Source organism: Odocoileus virginianus, chromosome 15 (assembly GCF_023699985.2).
Source record: "Odocoileus virginianus isolate 20LAN1187 ecotype Illinois chromosome 15, Ovbor_1.2, whole genome shotgun sequence".
In the NCBI taxonomy this organism is placed as follows: Eukaryota; Metazoa; Chordata; class Mammalia; order Artiodactyla; family Cervidae; genus Odocoileus; species Odocoileus virginianus.
Window position 1 is genome coordinate 45,642,067 of NC_069688.1, and position 23,148 is coordinate 45,665,214.

Here is a 23,148-nt window from a genome sequence, read left to right on the forward strand (position 1 = left end):
CATTTGAAAAATACAAGGCGGAAGGTCTGACGTGCCAGAGCCACAACAAAAGTATCTGGAAAGTGCTACGGTGATGCAGTCACACTTGTTGGGATGGGGGAAGATGCTCAGGGAAATGACGGATTGCCGAGTGAATCCCTCTCCCACTTCCCGGCCCCCAAGGTCGGCTCAGGCTGAGCATCCCCGGCCCAGCTCCAACTGCCCCGCGGGATGGTCACACCGCTTCCACGCCAGTGTGGAAGTGCTCGGTACTCCAGCCTTGCCCAGCTCACTCCCGGGCACCTTGAGCGTGGGCGTCCGGCCCCAGGTCCCCGGCAGCATCCACGGCGACCCGGCGGCCCGGGTCCCGGCACTAACCTGCACCCACCTTCTCCGAGCTCCGCGCCGGGATTAAGTGGAGGTAGGGAGGGGTAGGGAAGAGCAACTCGCAAGTTCCCAGCTTCTGGGACACCCACTCTCCGCGCTCAGACGGCCACCCTCCGCCTCCCAGCTCGCCCTCACACCACCCCGCGGGAAGTTGCCGCGAGGCCTCAGGCGGCGGCGGAGCTCCGAAGCCGAGCCCCCCACTCCTCCCACTCCAGCCGGGGCAACTCGGCGGCCGGCGTTCTCGCGCTCGCTCATCGATTGGCGCTGCCTTGCTTCTCCGGCTCCCGTCGCGGAGAACGCGGCCCCGGAGACGGAGAAAGTCCGGCGGGGGGAGAGGGGGCGGGGACCAAGGCAGGCGGGCCAGGGGATCGCCGATCGCACGGATGGGCGCGGGTGCCGGCTCGCGCTGTCTGGCGGGTGGCGGCGGGCGCGGGCCAGCCTGTGCGGCGTGAGGCGAGGCCGGAGTCGCGCGTCTGCCGCCCGCTCGCCTCGCCTCGCCTCGCCCCGGCGCCGGCTACCCCTGCCCCCGGGAGGGCCGTCCCGCGGAGGCGGAGGGCTCTCGCGCCGACCGCGGGAGGGTGGGGCGGGGGGAGCCGGCGAGCTGCTGAGGAGGGGGCCGGAGGGAGGCAGCGAGAGGGAGCGCGCGCGGGCGGCGGCGGCGGCGGCCCGGCCCCTCCCCCTCCCGCCGCCGCGGAGAGCGCAGGGAGCCGCCGGGGGCTCGGCGGCGGCGGTGGCGTCTGGCCCCGGCTCCTCCTCCTCCTTCTCCTCCTCGCTCCCTCCATCTGCCGTGGTTATGGCCCGTCGCTGGAGCACAAAAGAGTCTCCGCGGTGGAGGTCTGCGCTGGTCTTGCTTTTCCTCGCCGGGGTGTACGGTAAGTCTCCGCGTTTCCGCACCCACCCCCCACCCCCGGCCCCGCCGCTGACAGAAAAAAAAAGCTGGGGCGACCCGGAGCCCGGAGGCCTCCTGGACAGGGGCTCCCTGAGGAACCGGCTAGGGACCCCGGCTGCCGGCGGGACAAAAGATCCGGCGAGGGGTGGATGCAGCGGGAGAGGTGTTCCCCCCCGCACGGAGATGCTGTGAGTCCGCTTGTCCGCCTCCAGATCCTCGGGGGTGTTGGAGAGCGGCTTGGGCGTCCCCGGCCCCGGGGGGAAGCCTCCCCAAACCCCCGAGAAGCTCGAGGGTGGCGGGCGGACTTCCCGATCCGGGCTGGAGGGCCCCGGCGGCCGGCTCCTGTGGAACTCGTAGCCCCTTGCACACTCCACATATGACAAAGATGTACGGTGTGGGGGAGAGAGAATGGGAGGTCGCCCCCCGCCGCCGGCCAGGACGGTCCAGCCCCCCTCGACCCTCCCGGGGCCAAGAAGTTCTGTCCGTAGTGGATTTCCCACTGCACCGACTCCTCGCCTTCCCCAACTCGCTGGTGAAGCAGCCCACTATTTTCTTCCCATCCCTGCACCTCGGGGGCCGAGGCTCTGCTGATCCCCGGGCATGCAAGATCCTGCCCCTTACTCTGGAGCAACGCGCGGGAGAAGGCCAGAAAATAGTTTCCAGCCCTACTCAGCCCTCCCTCTTGGGGCGGACGTGTCTGCGTTGACTCCCGGTTCGTTTGCCATCTCATCCATCATTGTCCGCTAATGTTGTCAGTCTTGCTTTATTCCAGTGGTGGGTTGTTATTACGTGTATATATATGCCTTTGAGGTTAAGAGAAGGCTGAGGCTATGAGCGAGGACCAAGCTTTATGTATCACACAGGGGTCAGAACAAGAGCTACATGGAATTCACTGGAAAGAACATTCATTGCTTGAGAGACTTTGAGTTCCGCTTCTGACTTGAATGTTCTTAGTTCCTTCAGTTAAAAAACACTGAATCGTTGTTTCAGAGAACACCGTTAACCTTTACTTTTGGGAGTTGTGGTTTGATTTCTTCAGAGGGAAATAATTGGAAGTTGCCATTCTTAGGTCAGTTTTACTTCTAAAAATTGCCACAAACACGTGGTTTACAAGGGAGCATTATCTCTTTTGAAAGCACTTATCTATGGGGTTAAATGTGACTGTAACTTTTAAAAACCTGAGAAATTACAGGATATGAAGAATTTACTGAACTGAAATGGACCTTTACTGACAACCAAGAAATTGTAGTTTTTCTGTATGGTTCACAATGCATCGCTGCTCCGTAAGCTGATTAATATATTATTATTTTTGTCTGGGGAGAGTTGGTCCACATTTGATGTGATCATTGCCAACGGTGTGGTTATTTGTGACCAGAAAACCCAGTGCAAGACTTTCGATTGTTAGTTGCATCAAGTGGCTGTGATCCCTACTCACCTGGTGACTTGTGGGTTTGGGTCTACACCAGAGATCAGTAAGCTATTATGTGTTTCTTCTAGCCTGAAGGTGGATGTAGTTCTGCACTAGGTTTGGTGTAATGGTCCAGGAGAGAGAAGAGAGAGAGAGGCATCTTTAGTGTGGTTAGGAGCATCCAGCTTTGCCCTCTATTGTAATCAGAATTGAGTCAGTGTTGTCTGATCAGAATGGATAAACAAACAGGTTCTTTTAGCTCTGCTTTTGTTAAAAGCTGTGCCATTAGTGTTTGAACTAAAAGTCTTTTGGCCCCTAGGGATAAGAGGCTGTGAACCCCATAATTTTGTCTCGGTGCACAAGAATGACTTTCTAGTAGGTGTTTATCAGATATTTATGTTTGGGGAATTTGTGTTTGGTGAGAAATTGTTAGTAGGCAGAGACTGAAGCTCCTTTTCCCAACAATGTGGCGTCAGATTATAAAACTAGAGAGTGATTATGCGAAGGGTTGATATCTCAAGCTACACAGCAAGTTTCAAAGTATAAAGAAAAAGGAGGTAGTGAGCCAGGCGGAACATTAAACTGTGAGCAGAGATTAAAGGAGCCCTTCACTCCTTCATTGCAGTTGGGGAATATCTCTTTATTGCTGCACTTTTTGTCCTCTTCTGTCTCTTCAGTCCTCTGTGGATTTGTATTAGAGGAAAAAGCCTGGAACAGTAACGTGGGAGGGGGTGTGCATTCGTAATAGTACTGAGGTTTTACTTGTGTGTGCAGTAGTTGTGAAGAGTAGTGGATGCATCCTGAGAAGTACCTGTTCTGAGCCTATGGAACAAGTACACCCTGTAGTTTATGGGGCTGTCCCTTATACATCAAAACATGTGTTTTCCAAAAAGTGGCTTCAAAAATAATGAAAAACCTCTGTTAATGTAACTGAATATTTGGAGTAACCCTTAACTTAGACCTAGTAGAAAAAAATACAGGTGGATTGGCTATTGGGTCAGTTCCAATACTAACTCTTCACAGAGTGACTCTTTCTTGTCTATTAAAATGTAGTCATAAATGACTCCAGGTTGTGTCATGAATCTTTGAAACATTTCAAATGCCTTAAAAAATAATCTGTATTTTGGTGTTTAGTCTCTTCACATGACCAATTTCATGGACCCTGTGACTATTAAAATGTGACTGTCTTAGTGGAATAGTGTGACTATTCCTTCCAAGTTACTTTTCTGAATGCCCGTACCTCATTTGAAACTCTTCATTATGATATGGAATACAATTAATGTTTTAAAGGAGTAGTTGTTCAAAGACCATAATTATCTTCAGGAGCTGCTGTATCTTAACTGCACTGAGTGTTCCTGGCAGGAGAAGCTAAAGGTTGACCTCTGCCGTTGGAAGTTTGTAGGAATAAGAACAGTTAGTGAGGGCAGCTGTGAGCTTTGCTGGGCACCGCGTTGTTGTTCAGTCGCTCAGTCGTGTCCGACTCTTTGCAACCCCATGGACTGCAGCATGCTAGGCTTCCTTGTCCTTTACTATCCCCCAGATTTGCTCAAACTCATGTGCATTGAATTGGTGATGCCATCCACCTGTCTCATCCTCTGTCGCCCCCTTCTTCTGCTTTCTATCTTTCCCAGCTTCAGGGTCTTTTCCAGTGAGTGGGCTTTTTACTGTGTTAGGCTGGCTGTAAGGGGAGAAGATGTTTTTTCCATATCTCACATGGGGACATCTGACTGTTAGAATGTATGGAGGTCTCCGTGGCTGTCTCCTAGTCAATACAAGCTAACCATAATTTGGTAACTGTGGCAGTTGCATTGCTTTTCCTTTTCCACTTCTGTTTGTCTCTCAGATCAATGTTTTCTAATCTTTTTTTCCCCCACTCAAACCTAAAATAAAAATAAAGTCATAAAATACCTAAAATGTTGCATTTTTTTTACTACTCCCAGAACAAAACAAAGTTCATGAAATAATACTTGTTGGTACCACCAGAGATTCTCTCTGATGTTTTCTAGTCTATTCCACCTCCCTTCTGTCCTGCTTCCTTTCTTCATTTACTGGCTTGGACCCACTTACAGAATACAATTCTTAGTTTGTAAAATTCTGCCCTAGGTGAAGCCTTAAAATGTAACTTAAAGTGTTTGTTGTATTTGTATATCATTTTAGAGTAGCCTTGAAGAGTTGTAGGTGGTTAAGTCTTCAGTTACTTGCTCCTAGAATGTTTGAGAGCAGTGAGAACTCTGCCTGATGTACACGGACTGACTTGTGACAAAATGTTATCTTTAAACTGGTTTTCAGCTCATTATAGTCAAAAGTTCTTTCTGTACGCACTGCTGTTCTAGATGTTGTGGGAACATAATATATCTTGCAGTTTATATCTAATGGGTGAGTCTTTCCCAGTGAATTTTATGAAACTTTCTGCTGCATTTTATAAATTTCCAGTTTAAGTATAGAAGAGAAGTTCCAATTTTAGAAAGATTGTAGAAATAGAACATAAGAAAAAAATCTCAACTGGATTCCAGTTACTTCTAAGAAAGTCAAGCTTGATTACATAAAATGTTGAATAAAACTAAATTAATTGCTTAATACTGTTTTTGTTTCTCTGATCTGAGGCGTTTTTGTATTTGGGGTTTCTTTGTTGTTTTTTTTTTTGTCATATCAATGAAATTACAGTTAAAAGAATGAAAGGTAAAAAGGAAATGAAAGTTAAAGATACATTTAATATAGATGAGATTTATGTAGATTTAAATAGTAAATGTTTTATTTTAGAATGAGTTCTAATCTTGTTCCAGCTGCAAGTGTTTATAGGTAACTGAAGGTTGTTCTAAGCTTAGGAGTTGAGGTTGAATTAATGATTTCTAATTTCTCAGATTACTTTTCCTTCCAGTTTCTTAATTTCTCTTCATTTTCTCCTCACCCCACCTCGTCCTTTGTGAGAGGGCTGAGTAAGATGTATCCTACTTATTCCTCATTTTCTAAGGTGCAAGACTAGATCCTACAAATACAAGTTACCAATCTGTCTGTTCAAATGCATGTCATTAGTCTTTTTAAGTAGGTGCAACAGTAGATGTATATATAGATAGATAGGTCTGTCTCTCTGTCTCTTTAGTATCAATACAGAATTAGCTTAGGGAATTCTTATTCTCTAAACTATAGGAGGAAGGGAAGGAAACTAACATTTATTAAATTAAGTTCAGATACTGTGCTTGGTCTTCATTCAATGTCCGTTAATCTTCATTAGGTCTCATTTAGAAATCCTACAAGGTATTATTTCTTTTCTTTTTTTTTTTAATAGAATCTCAGAGAAGTTGTGCCTTGTCTAAGCTCATACCACTAGGAAACAAAAGAACCAAGACTGAAGCTTAATCCTGTCTCTCTCTTCACTCACTCACTCATTTAGCAAATATTCGTGGAGGACTTACTTGCAGTAAGACACGACGACCTGGCGAACATGGTTTCTGCCCTCGGGGAGCTTGTAGTCTAGTGACTAACTTGTGTGCTCTAACGAAAACAAACGAGGGTCAGAGACAGTGAATAACAGACACAGAGTAGTTTGCGGAAGGCTTCATTGTAGAGGAGAATAGGAGACCCGAAGCTAACCATGTTATGATTGGGATAGGAGAGCTTTGCACGTGAAAACAACCCATGAAAGATCCAGACCTGGAAAAGAGCTGGTGTGGAAGAGCTGGTGTGTTGCAGGTAAAGAAATAAAATCAGTAGCTGGAACACAATGGTCATAAGAGTGATGAGATGAGTCTAGACTCTCAGGCAGGAGCTCAGGGTGTTGGAAACCAACATAGAGAGTTTGGGTTTATTTTAAGTGTAACTTATTGACGCAGTTTAAATGACATAATGTGATTTATGTTTTGAAACAGCCGCTTTTGCCACTGTGTGAATTGTTGAGAAGTAGGCAAGGACAGAGGTGGGATGATAGGTTTTGGCTGAGAGACACAGGAGCTTGGACTGAGGTGGTAGCGGTGGATAGAAGGAAGAGTACGGATTACCTTTTGATAGGGAAGAAAGGGGTACTTCCTCTATTGCTGAAAGAGGGAAGGGGTCCATAGATTTGGAGGTAGGATGATGGAGAATTAACAGAACATGAGATCTCCGGTGAGAGTGAAGAAAAGGGCTGAGAGGTTGAGGGTCATTTCTGTTTCCATAATTCAGTAAATCAGTGTAGACCCTAGGAAGTTAAGTTTCTGTTTTTTAATACAGAAGAGAGAAGGCTAAAAACACCCAGTGCGGGAAGGTATATTGTGGTGAATAGTTATACAACACAGACCCTGGGAGTGGGTTTAGATTAAAGTTAAAAGGGAAGAGGCTTAAGTTTTCTGTGGAGAACTCAGTTCTAAGAAGTGTCATTTTTGTTGATGAAGTAAGTACAGAACAAAACTTCCTACACTATTTTAAAAGTGTTTCAGGCAGAAAATAAAGGGTAGAACAAATGTTAAATTTCAAGGTCTTTTGCCCAAGTTAAACGCTTTCTGCTAAGTGATCTATTAAAGACTGTTGTTTATCTTAGGAGAGTCAAGAATACGTTGGTGGATCAGATAACTTCAGAGTTTTGGAAAAATAAAATTACCTTTTACCTTTCCTCCCCAGACTGAATAGTTTATTTACAAAAGATATAACTTTAGAAGGTCCCACAACTTCAAAATAAATGAAACCTACTGAATAGTTTTTTAGTTCTTGAATATTTGATAATTGAGACCGAATAGTTTTCTTCTTCTTGAATATTTGATGACTCATTTCCCTGCTAGTATTAGTTTGATGAAGACATGAAATTGTTTTGCATTCATGTTTTCACCACTGCGTGAAAGTAACTTGATACTTACCTTGAATACACTTCCATTTCAGTTTTTAGAGCTGGGACATGGTGCTAATCTTTTCATGTTAAATGGAGCACAGTAGGATGTGTCATAGTTGGAATGTACTGTTCAAATGTAATTATCTGACTTAATTTCATTGATTGTTAAGCTGTCTTTTAGGTTTTAGTAAGTTGGAGTAGACATGAATCTTTTTGTCTGGCATATTCTGAAATAGAATTCAGATTCTTGGATTTATTATTGCCTGTTCCAATGACACTAAAACCTTTTACAGAGAGTTAGAATACAGAAGTCCTTTGCAAAAAGATGCCTCGTTTAAATCCTCAAAATAACTCTGAGGTGGGTATTATTAGAAGAAACTGAAGCTTTGAGAACAGTGATTTTGCCTAAGGTTCACATCTCTTTACTGCTGTTCTCTTCACATAGAGACCCGTTATCTTTTAATCTCCATTATTGTAACAGTCCCAGCTAGTCTTGAGTCTTATTCTGATTCACTCATATCACACAGAGCAGCCACAGAGGGACTCTTCTAAAGTGAGGATGTGATTACGTAACTTTCTTGCTTAAAACCTACTAGTGGTTCCCTTTTCTTAAAATAGAAGCATCACTGGGCCTTTCGGGAGCTAGTGGGTTCTCCCTTTCTTGTCTCCTGTCCCTCCCTCCACCGTGCCCCTCCCCACCACCGCGTTCCTGCTCTTTATACTGAGCGCACACCGAACATGGTTCTCTGTCTCCTGGCCTTTGCACACACTGCTCTTTGCCTGGTTTTATCCACCTTCCTCCACCACTTTCATTTCTATGCGGACTACTGCCATCCTTCGGCTTGCTTTTTGATGTTATCTCCTTTGGGAGGTCTCGCCTGGTTGCTCCAAAGTAGGTACATGTTACCTAAGCTTCTCAGATTGTTCTTAATATATGCAAATTTGGTATTTTTCTGTTTTACTTCTCTATATTTCTCCCTGGAGCAGCACTGCATAACAGATGTATCATGTGAGCTTCAAGTGTAAGTCATATACATGGTTTTAAACTTTCTGGTATCAACATTAAAAAAAAAAGTGAGATTAATGTTAATAATGTATTTAATAGATCTAAAGTATTTTGATGTGTAATCAATACCAAATTATTAATGAGATATTCTGTGTTATGTTTTTCATACTAAGTCCTTTGCAGTCTAGTGTAAGTTTTATTCTTATAGTTTATCTCAATTAGATTAACCACATTCAAATGCTTAATAGCCACTTTGAAAACAGTTATCTGTTATAAACAAGCCCTGTGATCCAGCAGTTCTGCTCCTGATATAAACTCAGTATATTCAAGGATATCACGTGCATCAGAAGACATGTACGAGGATATTCATAGCATCCTTACTTGTTTTAATTCCAGACTAGAAACAGCCCATATGTCCATCAGCAATAGAATGGATTATGGTATGCAATATTTTCACATAAGGGAAAACTGTACACCAGCAGATTAGACTTTTTGGACTTGGGGCTCCAGAATTATTTTTTTTACATGGGGTGCTCGGGGGTGATGTCCCTGCTGCTGCTGCTCTTGGCTCCCACTCCCACCTGAGGGCTCTGCAGTTACTGAGGGACTCAAAGAATGTTTTTTATATGACAGAAATAGATGTTTTTAAATAATATGATTAAGTTGAAAAAGAAACTCCCATTACGTGTGACCTCCAGTGGCATACGATTTAAAAATATGTAAAATGACAACTAAAATTTCCCCCAAAAAAGTTAAATAAGAAGAATGGCGTTGCTATACATTTTTGCAAATCACTGTAACGTCTGGCTTAATAGAAGACAGCCGATTTCTCGTGTCTGCCTCTGCAGTCAGTCTGTTGTGACATGTTTTGCTTGAGGTATAGGAAGAATAGCTGGCTTCACATAGATAACTGTGTGAGAAAAATTTCAGTGGCTTTTTCAGATAAATGTGAATATTCTTTGATGCTGCACCAAGACTTGAGAGGTGGTAGCTTTTTAAACTTTATTTTTAAAGTTTAAAGTTACAATGTGGAATCTGAAATCAAATTAGTGAACTCTGTATGCTGTTAAACTCTGAAAGGGTCTTGAAAATTTCCAAGAGTCCACTGACCGCACTTTGAGAACAGCTTGCTCTCATTACAAGAACAAATAGAAGAGAACAAAGTTTTAAAAAGAAGGAAAAGAACCAGACCACTGCTGCAGGTAGGGTGGGTTAGTTTCACATGTTGATTAAAAGAAGTTAAACACCTGATTATGGCTCCTGTATGATTGCGGTGTTAGAAGTTAGACTAATGTGGGAGACTAGTTGCCTCTTAGAGTGGGGCAGAGGTGGGTAGTGATTGAGATGGGTACCAAGGAAGCTTCTGGGGTGCTGCGTAAATTTATTTCTTGACCTAAGTGGTGGTTTACACAGATGCAGGTTTTTTTAGGTCATAACTCATGGAGCTATAAACTTGCAATTAGTACATTTTTGTATGTATATTTCAAATAAAAGTTATTAAGTAATATTTTTAAAAATAGAGTAATGTTATATAATAATATCCATAGAAGATTTTCTGGTAAGGTAGATTCTCTTTAGTGTTTACATTTAGTTCTTCTTCTTTTTTGTTTGATTTTCCCCCCATTGTGTTTGATAACTAAAAACAATTTTGAAACTCTGAAAAATTTCATATGTATTCAAAAGTAGAGCAGTAGTATAATTAACCTGATATACCCAACATCCAGCTTCAACAAATGATCATTATATGGCCAGTCTTGTCTTATGCCCTCCTCTACCTACTCCCTAAACCCAAGTGATTTTGAAGCAGATCCCAAATACCTAGTCTTAGTAATATTTCAGTATGTATCTCTAAGATGTGGAGGCTTCCAAAAACAAAAAACAGGAAAAATCTTAAGCCCAATACCATTAACTAAAAAGTTCACAATTCCTGTCAGTGCATATCTAGCCACATGGGCTTCCCAGGTGGTGCTAGTGGTAAAGAACCTGCCTGCCAATTCAGGAGACATAAGAGACTTGGTTCGATCCCTGGGTGGGGAAGATCCCCTGGAGGAGGTGATAGCAACCCACTCCAGTATTCTTGTTTGGAGAATCCTTATAGACAGAGGAGCCTGGCAGGATATAGTCCATAGCGTCACAAAGAGTCAGACATGACTGAAGCAACTGAGCATGCACACACACATCTAGCCATGCGTATATATCACTCTTCTGCTGTTAAGTCACTTCAGTCGTGTCCGACTCTGTGCGACCCCATAGACAGCAGCCCTCCAGGCTCCCCCGTCCCTGGGATTCTCCAAGCAAGAACACTGGAGTGGATTGCCATTTCCTTCTCCAGTGCATGAAAGTGAAAAATGAAAGTGAAGTCGCTCAGCCGTGTCCGACTCTTAGCGACCCCATGGACTGTAGCCCACCAGGCTCCTCCGTCCATGGGATTCTCCAGGCAAGAGTACTGGAGTGGGGTGCCGTTGCCTTCTCCGATATATCGCTTTAGTTGTCATGTAAACATGAAGTTTCAGAAACCATTTGAATCAGGATCCAAATAAGGTCCTTACTCTGTGGTTGAGATCTCTTCAGTCTTTAGTGTTAATGGTTCCCATCCCCCACATTTTTTTTCCCCCAAAATGTTAAGTGTGATGTTTGCTATAGGTTTCTGATAAACTCTTAATCAAATTGAAGCTACTACGTGAGTTCCTATATAAAATAAGTTTCTGGGAATAGACATTTAATTTTGACACTTAAGAGTTGTTACTTCTGAAATGATCGTAAGTTATTTATGAGGGCCAGAAGTTATACCTAACGTAATACAGGACAGTACTTGTTGAATAAATGAATTTGTTTAATGGAGTAAATTACATTCATGTGAACTACTGAGGTTCAAGTAGTTCAATGTTGAACTCCTTTTGCATTTATGAGATAGACCAGGACAAGTTGGTAATGATATATTATCTTTTAATCTGCTGGAATACATTTAATAATTTTTTAAGGCTTTGTGTTTGTATCTGTGAAGTCAGTTTATGGTTACTGCCAACTTTCTAACTCGTTCCACCCCTTTTCTTTCTCCTGTAAGCTGACTTTCTCTATCCTCCAGCCATTTTTTCATTTTTTCACATCTGTTAATCTATTCTTTTAGATCCACTTATAACAGATTACACCTTTTAAAATTGATTTCAGCTCTCAGGAACAGTGCAGTGTTTCAGTTTCTATTAGGGAGGAAGAGTAAGAGTTTAGGACCTGGATAGCTACAGTTATAATAAGAAAGCAAAAATGAACAACTGTGTTCTGCTGACAGGAGAAATGTTTTCATTCCTCGTGCAGATAGACTTTTGTTTTACTAAGCAAGATAATAGAGATGAACCTGTGAGAGGTCAGCCTCTTCTTATGAATGAGCCTTATGACCAAAGAAGCAAGTAAGATTCTTTGGTGGAGGTGGACTGGTTCCATAAGAAGAAGAATTCCACCCGAAGGTGGGGTGTGTGGAGTAAGATGGAGACGCTGAATGAAGACTGAGCTCAAATCCAGGGATAGGACCACTGTGTTCTGTCAGAGGGGCATTTCTAGTCTGTTGGGGATGGTTATACTTTAAGACCAGACTTATTTGCTCAAAAGGTAACAGCCATAGAATTAACCAAAATGTGGCCCCAGAACTGTGTAAGCCATGACCTTGTGGTGTCCCTCACATGATTACTTGTACGTAAGAGTATCCACGCTGATACCGAGGGTGGAAAATGAAATGAGAACCGACTGTGCTGCTCTAATAGAATCACTACACAGACTTTAGGTTCTAATGTCAGTGAGTAAGGCTAAAGTGGAGGTCTTTTAAAACTCCCTGAAATCATCTTCATGTATAGTATACAGGTATGCTGCTGTTAAGTCGCTTCAGTCGTGTCCAACTCTGTGTGACCCCTTAGACAGCAGCCTACCAGTACTATGTGTATATTATCCATGTTTTACAGTATTCAGTGCTGAATAGCATACTTTCCTTAAGTGCAAAACATCCAGTTTTCTCTCTGGCACTGGTACAGAAGTTTTTTGAGCACCAGATGAAATGGTTGTATTTAGAGGCCATATGAAAAATGTGAGTGAGTGTAGGTAAAATTGCATAAATTCAGTCTGAAGAGGATTCAGCTCCATATTACTTTTCCCACTGCATTACAACAAGGAACTGAGTGCTTGATTTGATTGAAGTATGTGGGTGTGTTACAGAGAAGTCAAATTAAGATACATAATTTATTCCCACTTTTTATTTATTTTGTTTATTTTTTAAAAAATTATTCTTTTGTTTCCCTGACCTAAGTAGGGGGCTAGTAGCTACAACATAATTTAAAATAATAGAAGTTATGTTTTTTTTTATAAGTTCTTTTTAGAACTATGCTCTGCAACTATAAAGGCATGGTACTTCTGGAGAATATATCTTTTCAATTTTACCTCTTTGAGTCAATTTTGTTAAAAATACTAGGTCATATTTTCCTAGAATATTATAATTTCAACTCTATTTCCATATTTGCTTTAAAGTTATAAGTAATGTCCTCTCAAAAATATTTTCTACATGTGTCCTGGCTTTCTTTTTTGTCCCTTAGTTTTTTATCTTTGTCTTTCTGTTCTAGAATTTAAAGATTCTTCAATTTAATCTTCTCAGTTGTAACTTTCTACAGTATAGTTGTTTATAATATAGAATTGTCTAATTCCTCAGCCTAGTCTTAAAAGTTATAATTGTCATACATATGTAAAATAGTTGCCTTTACGAATCATCTTTCCTGTTTATAATATGACAATTTTTTTTCAGTTAGCTGTGAAACTGACTTTTGCCTTTTCACCTCTCCCACAAAAGGTAGACTTTTAACTGTCTACCTTTCCCCTTCTGCTTGCACCCCTGCTCTTGAGATGATGGTAAGAACTGTATGTAGGTCCTTTGCTTAGACACTAATCCATATATGCACATTCATAGAAAATGTCATATGTGATATTATGTGATTCCAGAACTCCTTAAAGCTTGTTCATGACCCCCAATAGCGTTGTTCTTGAACCAGCTGCATTGGTACCATCTGACAAGCTTGTTATAAATGCTGAATCTCAGGCCTTGCCCTAGATACTGAACTAGACTCTCCATTTTAACAAGAGCCCCAAGTGATTTCTTTCATATTCAGGTTTGAGAAGCACTGTTGCAGGAGATTAGAGACCTCTGTAGTGTTGTGATGTGATCTATATTGATGGTTTTATTCTTGATATCTTTGAGCTTGGAAATACACATATGCACACATACACATACGTATCTAGATTCCACTTATGAGAGATATCATATGATATTTGTCTTTGACCTCTTTCACGTAACATAATGCCACCCATGTCTCATTAAAGGCAAGATTTCATTTTTTGTTGCTGAGTAATATTCTATCATAAATATCACAATTTTTTTTAAACGATAACACATAAATGAAAATTTGCTTTTTTTTTCATTTATTTTTATTAGTTGGAGGCTAATTAACATACACTCACTCGCTTCTCATAACAACCCTGTCAGCTTAGATGCCATTATTATTTGCATTTCACATGTAAGGAACCAGAGACACAGAGAATTATTTCAGCAATATCACATAATAAGTAGAAGAGCTTGGATTTGAACCCAGGTAGTATGGCTCAAGAATTGGTGCCCTTAACCTTTACACTATGCTGCTGCTTTGTAGTTTTACTCTGAGACTTCCCTAAATTCAGTGTAGTTTATATACAAACTGGTTAATTCCCAATATATTTGCTTTTTTAAATTTATTACTAGAACTCATCTGTTTGTGATGCTTATAGATGAGCCACAGATGCCAGATCATTAGTGTTTTCTGAATTAATTTAGGTTTGCTATTAATTGAGATTTCTAAATGGCAAGATGTTGGATTATTGGATTTTATGCCATATACCCTCAAGGTTTGTTGTGAGCATATTAAATAACTTATGCAAATGCTTTCTATATAAGATATTAATTTTATTTCTTCCTCAGTAGATGGACAAGAGATCATTTATAGAAATAGTAATTGGATGGCTATTAAAATTAGAAACAAAAATTAACTTCACAGAGAAGTACAAATAAATACTACATGCTAATTTAGTAAATATGTAAAAGAGTGTTCTGTTAAGTGTTCAAAATGTTCAGTACATGAGTGTTCAAATGTTCAAGACATAAAAATCAAAATGTGGTTAGGGTGCAAGGAAATGAGCATTCATACTTGACTAGCACAAATGGTATCTTTGGCTGACGGGTTTACTAGTATTACTTGACATACATCATGGGCTTTTCCATATCACTTTTTCTTCATAAACTATTTCCCTTATGTTGAATGTTAGACTGTTTACAGTTTTGTTCACATTTATAAATACTGTAATTGACATGCTTTAAATTTCTTAATCTTTAAATTATTTTCTTTATGGTTAAGCCATAAAAGTAGAATTATTGGGTCAAAGGTTGTAGTATTTTCAAAGTTTTCATTAAAAATAGTACCTGATTGTTACTGAGTTTCTACCATATGCTAACCATGGCTGAGCCCTGAAGAATTGACGCTTTTGAACTGTGGTGTTGGAGAAGGCTCTTGAGAGTCCCTTGGACTGCAAGGAGATCCAACCAGTCCATCCTAAAGGAAATCAGTCCTGAATATTCATTGGAAGGACTGATGTTGAAGCTGAAGCTCTAGTACTCTGGCCACCTGATGCGAAGAGCTGACTCTTTTGAAAAGACCCTGATGCTGGGAAAAATTGAAGGCAGGAGGAGAAGGGAATGACAGAGGATGAGATGGCTGGATGGCATCACCAACTCAATGGACGAGTTTGAGTAAACCTCGGGAGTTGGTGATGGACAGGGAGGCCTGGCATGCTGCAGTCCTTGGGGTCAGAAAGAGTTGAACACAACTGAGCAACTGAACTGACTGGCTGACTGAACCATGGCTTTTAATGCCAAAGGTGTAAAATTATTTAATCTTTATACTAATACTATGAGATGGACCCTATTTTAACTCCATTTTATAGAAAACTCAGCCATAGAGGAATTAAATAATTTCTTAAAGTCACACAATTAGAGGTAGGGTTTGTTTCCCAGAAAAAGTATACCACTTTAAGCTTCTGCCCATGAATTCAAGGTTATATATATATTTTTTTATCAGTGAAACGTTGTAATTAACAGCACAGTAGCATTGACCACAGCTAGAACTCTATCATGGTAAATACCATTCCTCACTGAAAGGATCTGGGGATTGTGGAAGAATGGCTGGTTTCATTCTGGGGCAGAAAATGCCAAGAGATGAGCCTGGGACATTCTGTGTATCAAAAAAGCAAGGAAACTCCCAAAGACTAGTTAGTGGTTCATGCCAAAAGGACACAGGGACCGATGTAAAGACTCCCATTGACCGAAGATGAGAGAACTTAAGTATCAAAAAGTAATAAAGACAGCTGATTGAATATAGGAAACTCCTTGATTCATAACAACAGACTCGTAATAAGACACACACCAGTACAAGTTACCAGATACCAGTGGTAACAAATAGGGCATTAACTCCCTACTCTGAAAATTTATAAAGAAAGAGTTAAGCATTTGTCCTCCCTTTTTTTCTGTATGAACTGTGTTTCAGGGTAAGCGAATAACATGCATTGAGAAAAAGTTCTTTACAAAAACTTAGCTAATGAAGGTATAAAGAATGGCAGGATTAGAAAATCATTTTTCCACCCTAATGAAATAATTTATTCAGGCTGTGATCATCAGTAAATGAAACAAACGTCATGTGGGAATGTTATAGTGGAAGCATCAGGCTGCCTCTTCCTGGACCTGTTGATTAATCTCAGACTGATGAGAAGTCTGCAGGCAGACAGTGTGCTGCAGGGGTACATAAAAAGCAAACAGCACTCTCTCTGAAGGAGAATTCCAGCCAAAAATGTTGAACCTGCATGAAATCAGGCTTCTGCAGCAGGGGTTAGGAAATTATGGCCTTTGAGCCAAATCCAGCCCACTGCGTGGTTTTTTTTGTTTTGTTTTTTTCATAATGTTTTATTGAAATACAGCCACTCTGATGCATTTAAGTCTTGTCTTTGGCTCTTTTCATGCTGTAGTGACAGAATTGAGTAGTTGTGACAGAGCCTAAAAATATTTGTTATCTCGCCTTTTACAGAAAAAGTTTTCTGGCCCTTAAGGTAGATGAACAAAGTTAAGTGACACCAAAAGGAAGTGACACCACAGAATATGAGCCTGTAGCAGGACAACTGATCCAGTTTCTGTAACAAGTCAGTGGCATGGAAAGTGAGTATCACTGTAGGTTAAGAGACTGAAACACACTCACAGATGAAATGTGGAGATGTTTGGATCCTGCTCGAAATAAGCCAAGAGTAAGAAGACATTTATGAGACAGACAGGGAAACCTGATTATGACCTGGCTGTGTTCAGTGATACCAAGAATTATTATTAATTTTGTTAAAATAAGAGCATGATAGTTGGTAAGAGAATGTTTATATTTTTAGATATGCATATTGACTTATATAGAGGTGAAATGATATATGGAATATATTTTAACATACTTCCCAAAAAGAAGAAAGGAAGTACCAAAAGCAGACTCAAACTCAAGATTCTTTGATATCAAGACTCATATACTTCCTACCATATCATCATGCCATAATATACTTTCTATAATAGATTTTACTATATGGTCTTCTAGGTTGCTTTTAACAACTATTGACCTGTCTTTTTCTAAATTGCCTTATCTCTTGGAATCCTTGTCAATATCAGTGCAACTTGATTTTTTCCTATTCCGTTGTATCTATAGACATCAGTAACAGAGGAACAAGAATAGATATATTTACATTGCATAGTTGTTTAAAGATACGTGAAAAGAATAATCTTCTAATTCATATATGATACTTCTGCAAGTCACTATTTTAAGATTCTGTGAAAGAATAGGTAAGTTATGAGACGAGCTCTGGTAGATGTGGGTGAGAAGCTAGGCACTTGCTCAGAGGAAAAAAGAGAATTCAAGTATATCTATTAGATTGATGGTCTCTAAGCTGTTAAGAACTCAGGAGTCATTGAAGATCAAAAATGGTAAAAGGATCATGCTTTTGACTTGATGTCCCCTCTTGCTGACCTGCAAGTTGCTAATGCTAATTGAGTCCCTTACAATCTAAAAACAGAAGCTGCTCAAGAGCTTTGAGTAGTCATTTGCTAATATTTTCCATTTTGAAGTACAGTTGTAAGAAATAGCTTTCTAAAGCCTGTCGTCCAAGTGGACAATTACATCCAAAATCTCTCTTTCCCTTCATCTCTTTCTAACTTCACTCACTAATGAAAAAAAATGCCTGTCTTCCGCTATATCTCTTCATCCTTTTCCTTCCTTCCTCTTACTCTCTGAGCAAACTACAACATGAAAACCAAATGGCTATTTGTATAAGGGGTGTTCCATGCTTAATTTCAAAATCTGAAATTTTGATTCTTTAAATGAACAGCTACTGAAATTTCACTCTGTCAGAAACTAAGAGATAGGTTTTAGGAAATAGGAAGGCAGGGAGAAAGAGCGTGAAAAAGAAAGAAAAAGAAGAAAGAAAGGAGGGATAGACTTTCTTCACCTCAGGACACTCAAAATTTTGGGTGAAAGATGTGCTCATAGCTCAATATCAAGATGATGTCCTATGAAAACATCAAGAAGGACTCCTAACTCACCCTAAGATGGTTGGAGTTCTGTTTCCGGAATGGAGTTGAAGGAGTCCACAATGCCTTTGGAAAAGGCGTATCTGATATGAATCTTCAGTGAAACTGTTGATGTGTGCTGGTGGCAGTGTGCTGGACTGTTGCAGGCAGAGACTGCATCATATTCAAAAACATCGGTTTCCGAAACTATATATTTAAGCTGTGTCGAAACCAAAATTTATATGTATGAAGTAAAAGCAGACCAAGAGTATTAAAAGTTAAGGGTGAAGAGATACAGAAGAGCCAGATGATAGTGGGCCTCAGAGGCTGCTTAATACATACAAGGAGCTGAACCAGTTACAGATTTATAAGCTGAAGATTGATGTTAGATATGCCTTTTCCAAAGATCTCTAGTAGCACTATGAAGAATGGATCAGAGGCTGCAATACCAGAAGTACAAAGCTTGCAAGCTAATTCATTTATTCATACATTCAGCAAATATTTATCAAATGTCTGCTGTGAGCCAGGCATTATTCTGCACTTCTGTTCTTGTGGAGCTTAGATTTAATGCAGTGAAACTAGAAAGAAATATCAGTGACACAAAGGAAGGGATCATGAGAACTGACTATATAGTACAAAGGGAAAGATGGATTTGGTGAAGAAGAAATCTGGACTGACTTCCAGGTTTCTCTGTGGACAAGTGGGAGATGTTGTCATTCACCCAGGTAAGGAATACCAGAGGAGAAGAAGATTGAAGGCAGATAAAAAAAGAGTTCCATCTCAGACATAGTGAGTTTGAGATAGCTAGGTAATATTAAGGTAGTACTGAATTCCTGTTTAGTGGGAAGTTAAAAGACAACTTTTAGGATGGAAATAATAATAGCAGCTCCTTTATAGGGTGGTTATGAAGATTAAATGTGCTGAAGCGTGGAAATTGCTTAGACCATCATCTGGCACATATTCCAAACTCATTAGTTGCTGCTGTTTTTATTTTAAGAGTGAGGGCTTTGAGCTAGACAAATCTGCCTAAATCCTGGCAGTGCCACTAACCAGTTGTGTGGCTTTGAGCAAATCTTTTAACTTCTTTTGAGTCTAAATTTCTCTGCACGGAAAGTGGCATAGTATCTATTTTACATTGATGCTGTAAAGATCAGTAATAGTATATGAAAAGCAACAACCACAGTGACTGGCAGTAAGTGTCCAGTGAATGTTGGGGAGGTCGGTGTCAAGTAAGAATTTGCACCTCAAGAAAATGATTCTTATTATGGGTCAAATTTTGAGAGATAGCAATGTGGAAGACTCAAACCTTTAAACATACATGCTGAAGAGTTTTTAGAAAAGGAGAGGATACTATATCAAAAGATCTCTGAAGGATTAGGGAGATAATTTACTAAGAGTATTTATTGGTCAAGGAAGTTGTTTGAAGGCTCGGGGAGAATAAAGGACTAATGTAGTTTTTGAGCGAATTAGAGATAGAGCTGAATAAAGCTTTATTATAAAGTTATACTCCAGTAATAAATATCCAGTTGAGATGAAACCATGACTATATCGTGACATAATTCCTTGTGATTATATGATTTTCTCCAATATCAGGAACCTGGGTTCAGTGCTCATGTTTTTGAGGATTGTGTTTGGTAGGGAGATCTTTGGTAATCTTTGCCACATGACTTTCAGACATGCACTGAGGGTAAGAACTTAGCGCATTCAGGAGCAAATGATGGGTACGGAAGATCCATTAGTGAGTGTAGATTGTTTCAAAGAGTTTTTGACTGAGAAAGTAAGACAGGGATAGGAAAGAAGAAACAAGAAGGTGTACAGGCAAAAAAAGTTTTTCCTTTATGAATGAGAAAGACCTGAATAAATCAAGAGGAAACAAATGAACCAGAGAGCAGGATCTTAACGGGAAGGAAAGAAAACGGGGCAAATGAAATCGTAGGATCCACTGTCTGCTTTTAGGCTAACTGTTCGTTTGGGTTCTTTGGGTCCCATGATAGAGCCTCTGATAAACTTGAGAACAACCTTCCCTCCCAGTGAAATACTTTCCATTCACAACACCTTGTTCTCTGGCTTTAGACATTACTAGAAGGAGAAACAAATCACCTGCCACCTCATCCTTCATAGATAATTGTTCTTTAGTTGCCAAGTCATGTCCGACTTGACTCTTTGCGACCCTATGGGTTATAGCCCGCTAGGCTCCTGTGTCCGCTGGATTTCCCAGACAGAAATACTGGAGTGCATTGCCATTTCCTTCTCCAGGGGATCTTCCTGACCCAGGGATTGAACCCATGTCTCCTGCATTGGCAGGCAGATTCTTTACCACTGAGCCACCAGGAAGGTCCCTCGTAAATAATTAAGATAGGAAAAAGAACAGTGTGGTCATTTGATGTGGGGAAAAAAATCACCTGGTGATGTCAAGAAAAACCTAAGTCTACAAATAGTATCCCCAATGATTTTAACAATTTAGTGATTTCTTTCAAATGTTAAAAGTTCAAATGTTAAAAATTTAGATGGTTACTGGTTTTAAAATTCTGCTTCCTGCATAATTCTCCTTTTTAAAAGGCTCTTTTCCTGCAGTCTAATACAAATACATTAAGAATCATTTATCTTTGTTATTATTGCAGAGCACCACTGTTTCTATTTGTGTGCTTTTGTCTGTACATAAATGCCATGGTGCTGTTAGTGACATCAGCAGGAATAAGAAAGTTGCAGCCACATATCCATCTTCTCATTATTGAATCTCATATATAAGAACATTTTTCAAAGTGACATGTTGCTATGGAAGAGAACAATGAATATGTTTCAGTGTGTGTATTAAGTGGTAGTTCTTGTACTGTTTTGTCAATAATATTAAGAAAAAAAGATATCATCTGTAATTGTTAATTATTTTTATGAAGAAAAAACTGGAAACCATAGCTGTAGAATTTTGTTGTATTAATTTTTTTCAGAAGGTAACATTTTAGTTCATAGTAGCAATACACATGAGTTAAAATACAAAAGTAATATATGCTTTAATAAGTCAAACATTATAGAAATGTATCAAGAATGAAAGCCAATCATCTCTGTCCCCCCTTCTTTCTACTTTGGGGCTGCAGTTAAGGGAGCAGAGTAATCATTGTTAGTTGGTTTTCTTTGTATCTTAACATATATTTTTCTAGGCATATAACTTGTACTCACAAAATGCACCAGGGGTCACAATTTCAAGTGTTGACAAAGACCAGGAAAGTAACACAAGTTAGCTTAGAAGACATAGGATCAGTGCCAGATGGCAATGTTGGGTATCTTAAAAAAAAAAAAAAATGCATACTTCTACTGAAGGAAACAAGCGCAGTAGATTTGTATGCATGAGTACTTGTAGACAGTTACAAAATTTTTTTCAAGGGAAGTCAAGAAATTTAGTATCTTTTAATTAAAACTCTGTTTTTAACATTGGAATTAGGTAGTCCTGGCTTTGAGTCTGTCTCTACCACCTACTAGCCTAAAGAAATTTACAGTTTACCTGATCTGAGTCAGTTTCCTCATCCGTAATATGGGGATAATAGTATCCTTAAAGTTTTAGGAGGGAGATTAAATAGTGTATTGGGTTCAGCGCAATACCTAATACTTACAAATGATGACCTTATAAATGCCTGTGACCATACATTGTCTGGGTGTAGAGTGTGGAAAAGGGATTCACCAGAGAGACTATTGAGGTAATGGAGATGTGTGTCTTGATTGTGATAGTGATTGCAATACCATATATGCTTGTTAGAACTCATCAAACTGTATACTTTGGAATTAGTGAATCTTTTCCATGTAAATTACGCTCAACAAAGTTGATTTTTAAAAATATAACTGCCTTTCCCTTCTGTCTATACTTCAGCTTCATCAACTATTAAAATAGAGTTGACATCAAAAATCCAACATTTTTATCACCTGGCTTCTCCTACTGTCCCTTCTCAACCCTAGTCATAGGCCATCCCCACATTGCAAAAGATTTTTCCTGTTGGAAAATCAGGAAGAAAGAAAGAAAAAACACCTTTATTTGTTGCAGTTTACTCCTGTACTGAGGTGACCATGTACTGGATTTATCTGAATGGGTACTGTACTGTACTGTGCCTGGTACATCATTTGAGTAAAACAAACCCCTAGGCACTTTGCAGAAGCATTATAATGTAATCAAATAATATGAAGTAATAAAATACGAAGTTTAATAAACCAAGAAGAAGAGTTAGAAGCAAAAGCAATATACTTGCTGTTTCCTTAAATGAGAGTAAAATACATAAGTAGCAGCACATAGTGTGTATGTGAATGTATATATATCCTTTAAAAACTCATCCCAAATCATTCTTTGAGACCAGTACTACCCTGATACCAGAAAAAAGGAAACTACAGACCAACTTTCCTTACTTTTGTAGATGCAAAATTCCTCTTAACAAAGTGCTGGTGAACCAAATCTAGCAGTATATAAATAGGATTGTAAACTGTGACCAAATGAATTCTTCCCAGAAATGTGAGGTTCACCATAGGATGATCCATGTGATATACCATGTTGATAGAATAAAGTACAAAAATCACAGAGTCATCTCAGTAGACACAAGCAATTGACAGTAACCAATACCATTTTATAATAAAAATACTTTAAAAATTAGGAATGAAAAGGAACTTCCTCAGCCTGAAAAAACAGCGTTTATGAAAAACCCACAGTTTTTCATCATAATTAACAGTAAAAGACTGGAAGCTTTCTCTCTAAGACTAGGAGCAAGACAAGGATGTCCATCTGCTCTCACTACTTCTAGTCATCGTTGTATTGGAGGTTCTGGGCAGGAGAAACAGCCAAGGGAAAAAGGCATCTTAATTAGAAGGGAAGAAGTAAAGCTATCTCTGTTTATAGATATGACATAGATGTGTGTAAAAATCCTAAGGAATTCATAAATGCCCATGAGAGCTAATAAATTCAGCAAGATTGCAGAATATAAGAAAAATGATTCTTACACACTAGCAGTGAACAACTGAAAATCAAGTAAGAAAATTTGATTAGCAATAGCATGAACAAGAATAAAAT

The 23,148-nt window shown here is 40.0% G+C and overlaps 1 protein-coding gene across 4 annotated transcripts in view; it reads left to right on the forward strand.

Annotated features, from left to right (window-relative positions):
* The first annotated feature begins 729 nt into the window (after positions 1-729).
* The window catches only part of LRP12 (LDL receptor related protein 12), an 84,557-nt gene continuing 62,138 nt past the window's right edge, over positions 730-23,148 (forward strand). For 2 of the 4 annotated variants that reach the window (XM_020885925.2, XM_020885929.2), the window contains exon 1: positions 730-1,238. In XM_020885925.2, the coding sequence (XP_020741584.1) occupies positions 1,160-1,238 (79 nt within the window). In that variant the 5' untranslated portion in view covers positions 730-1,159. Of the gene's footprint in view, positions 1,239-1,694; positions 1,968-16,708; positions 16,731-23,148 lie in introns of those variants that run through there. The other 2 variants (XM_070477250.1, XM_070477251.1) reach the window with 2 other exon arrangements.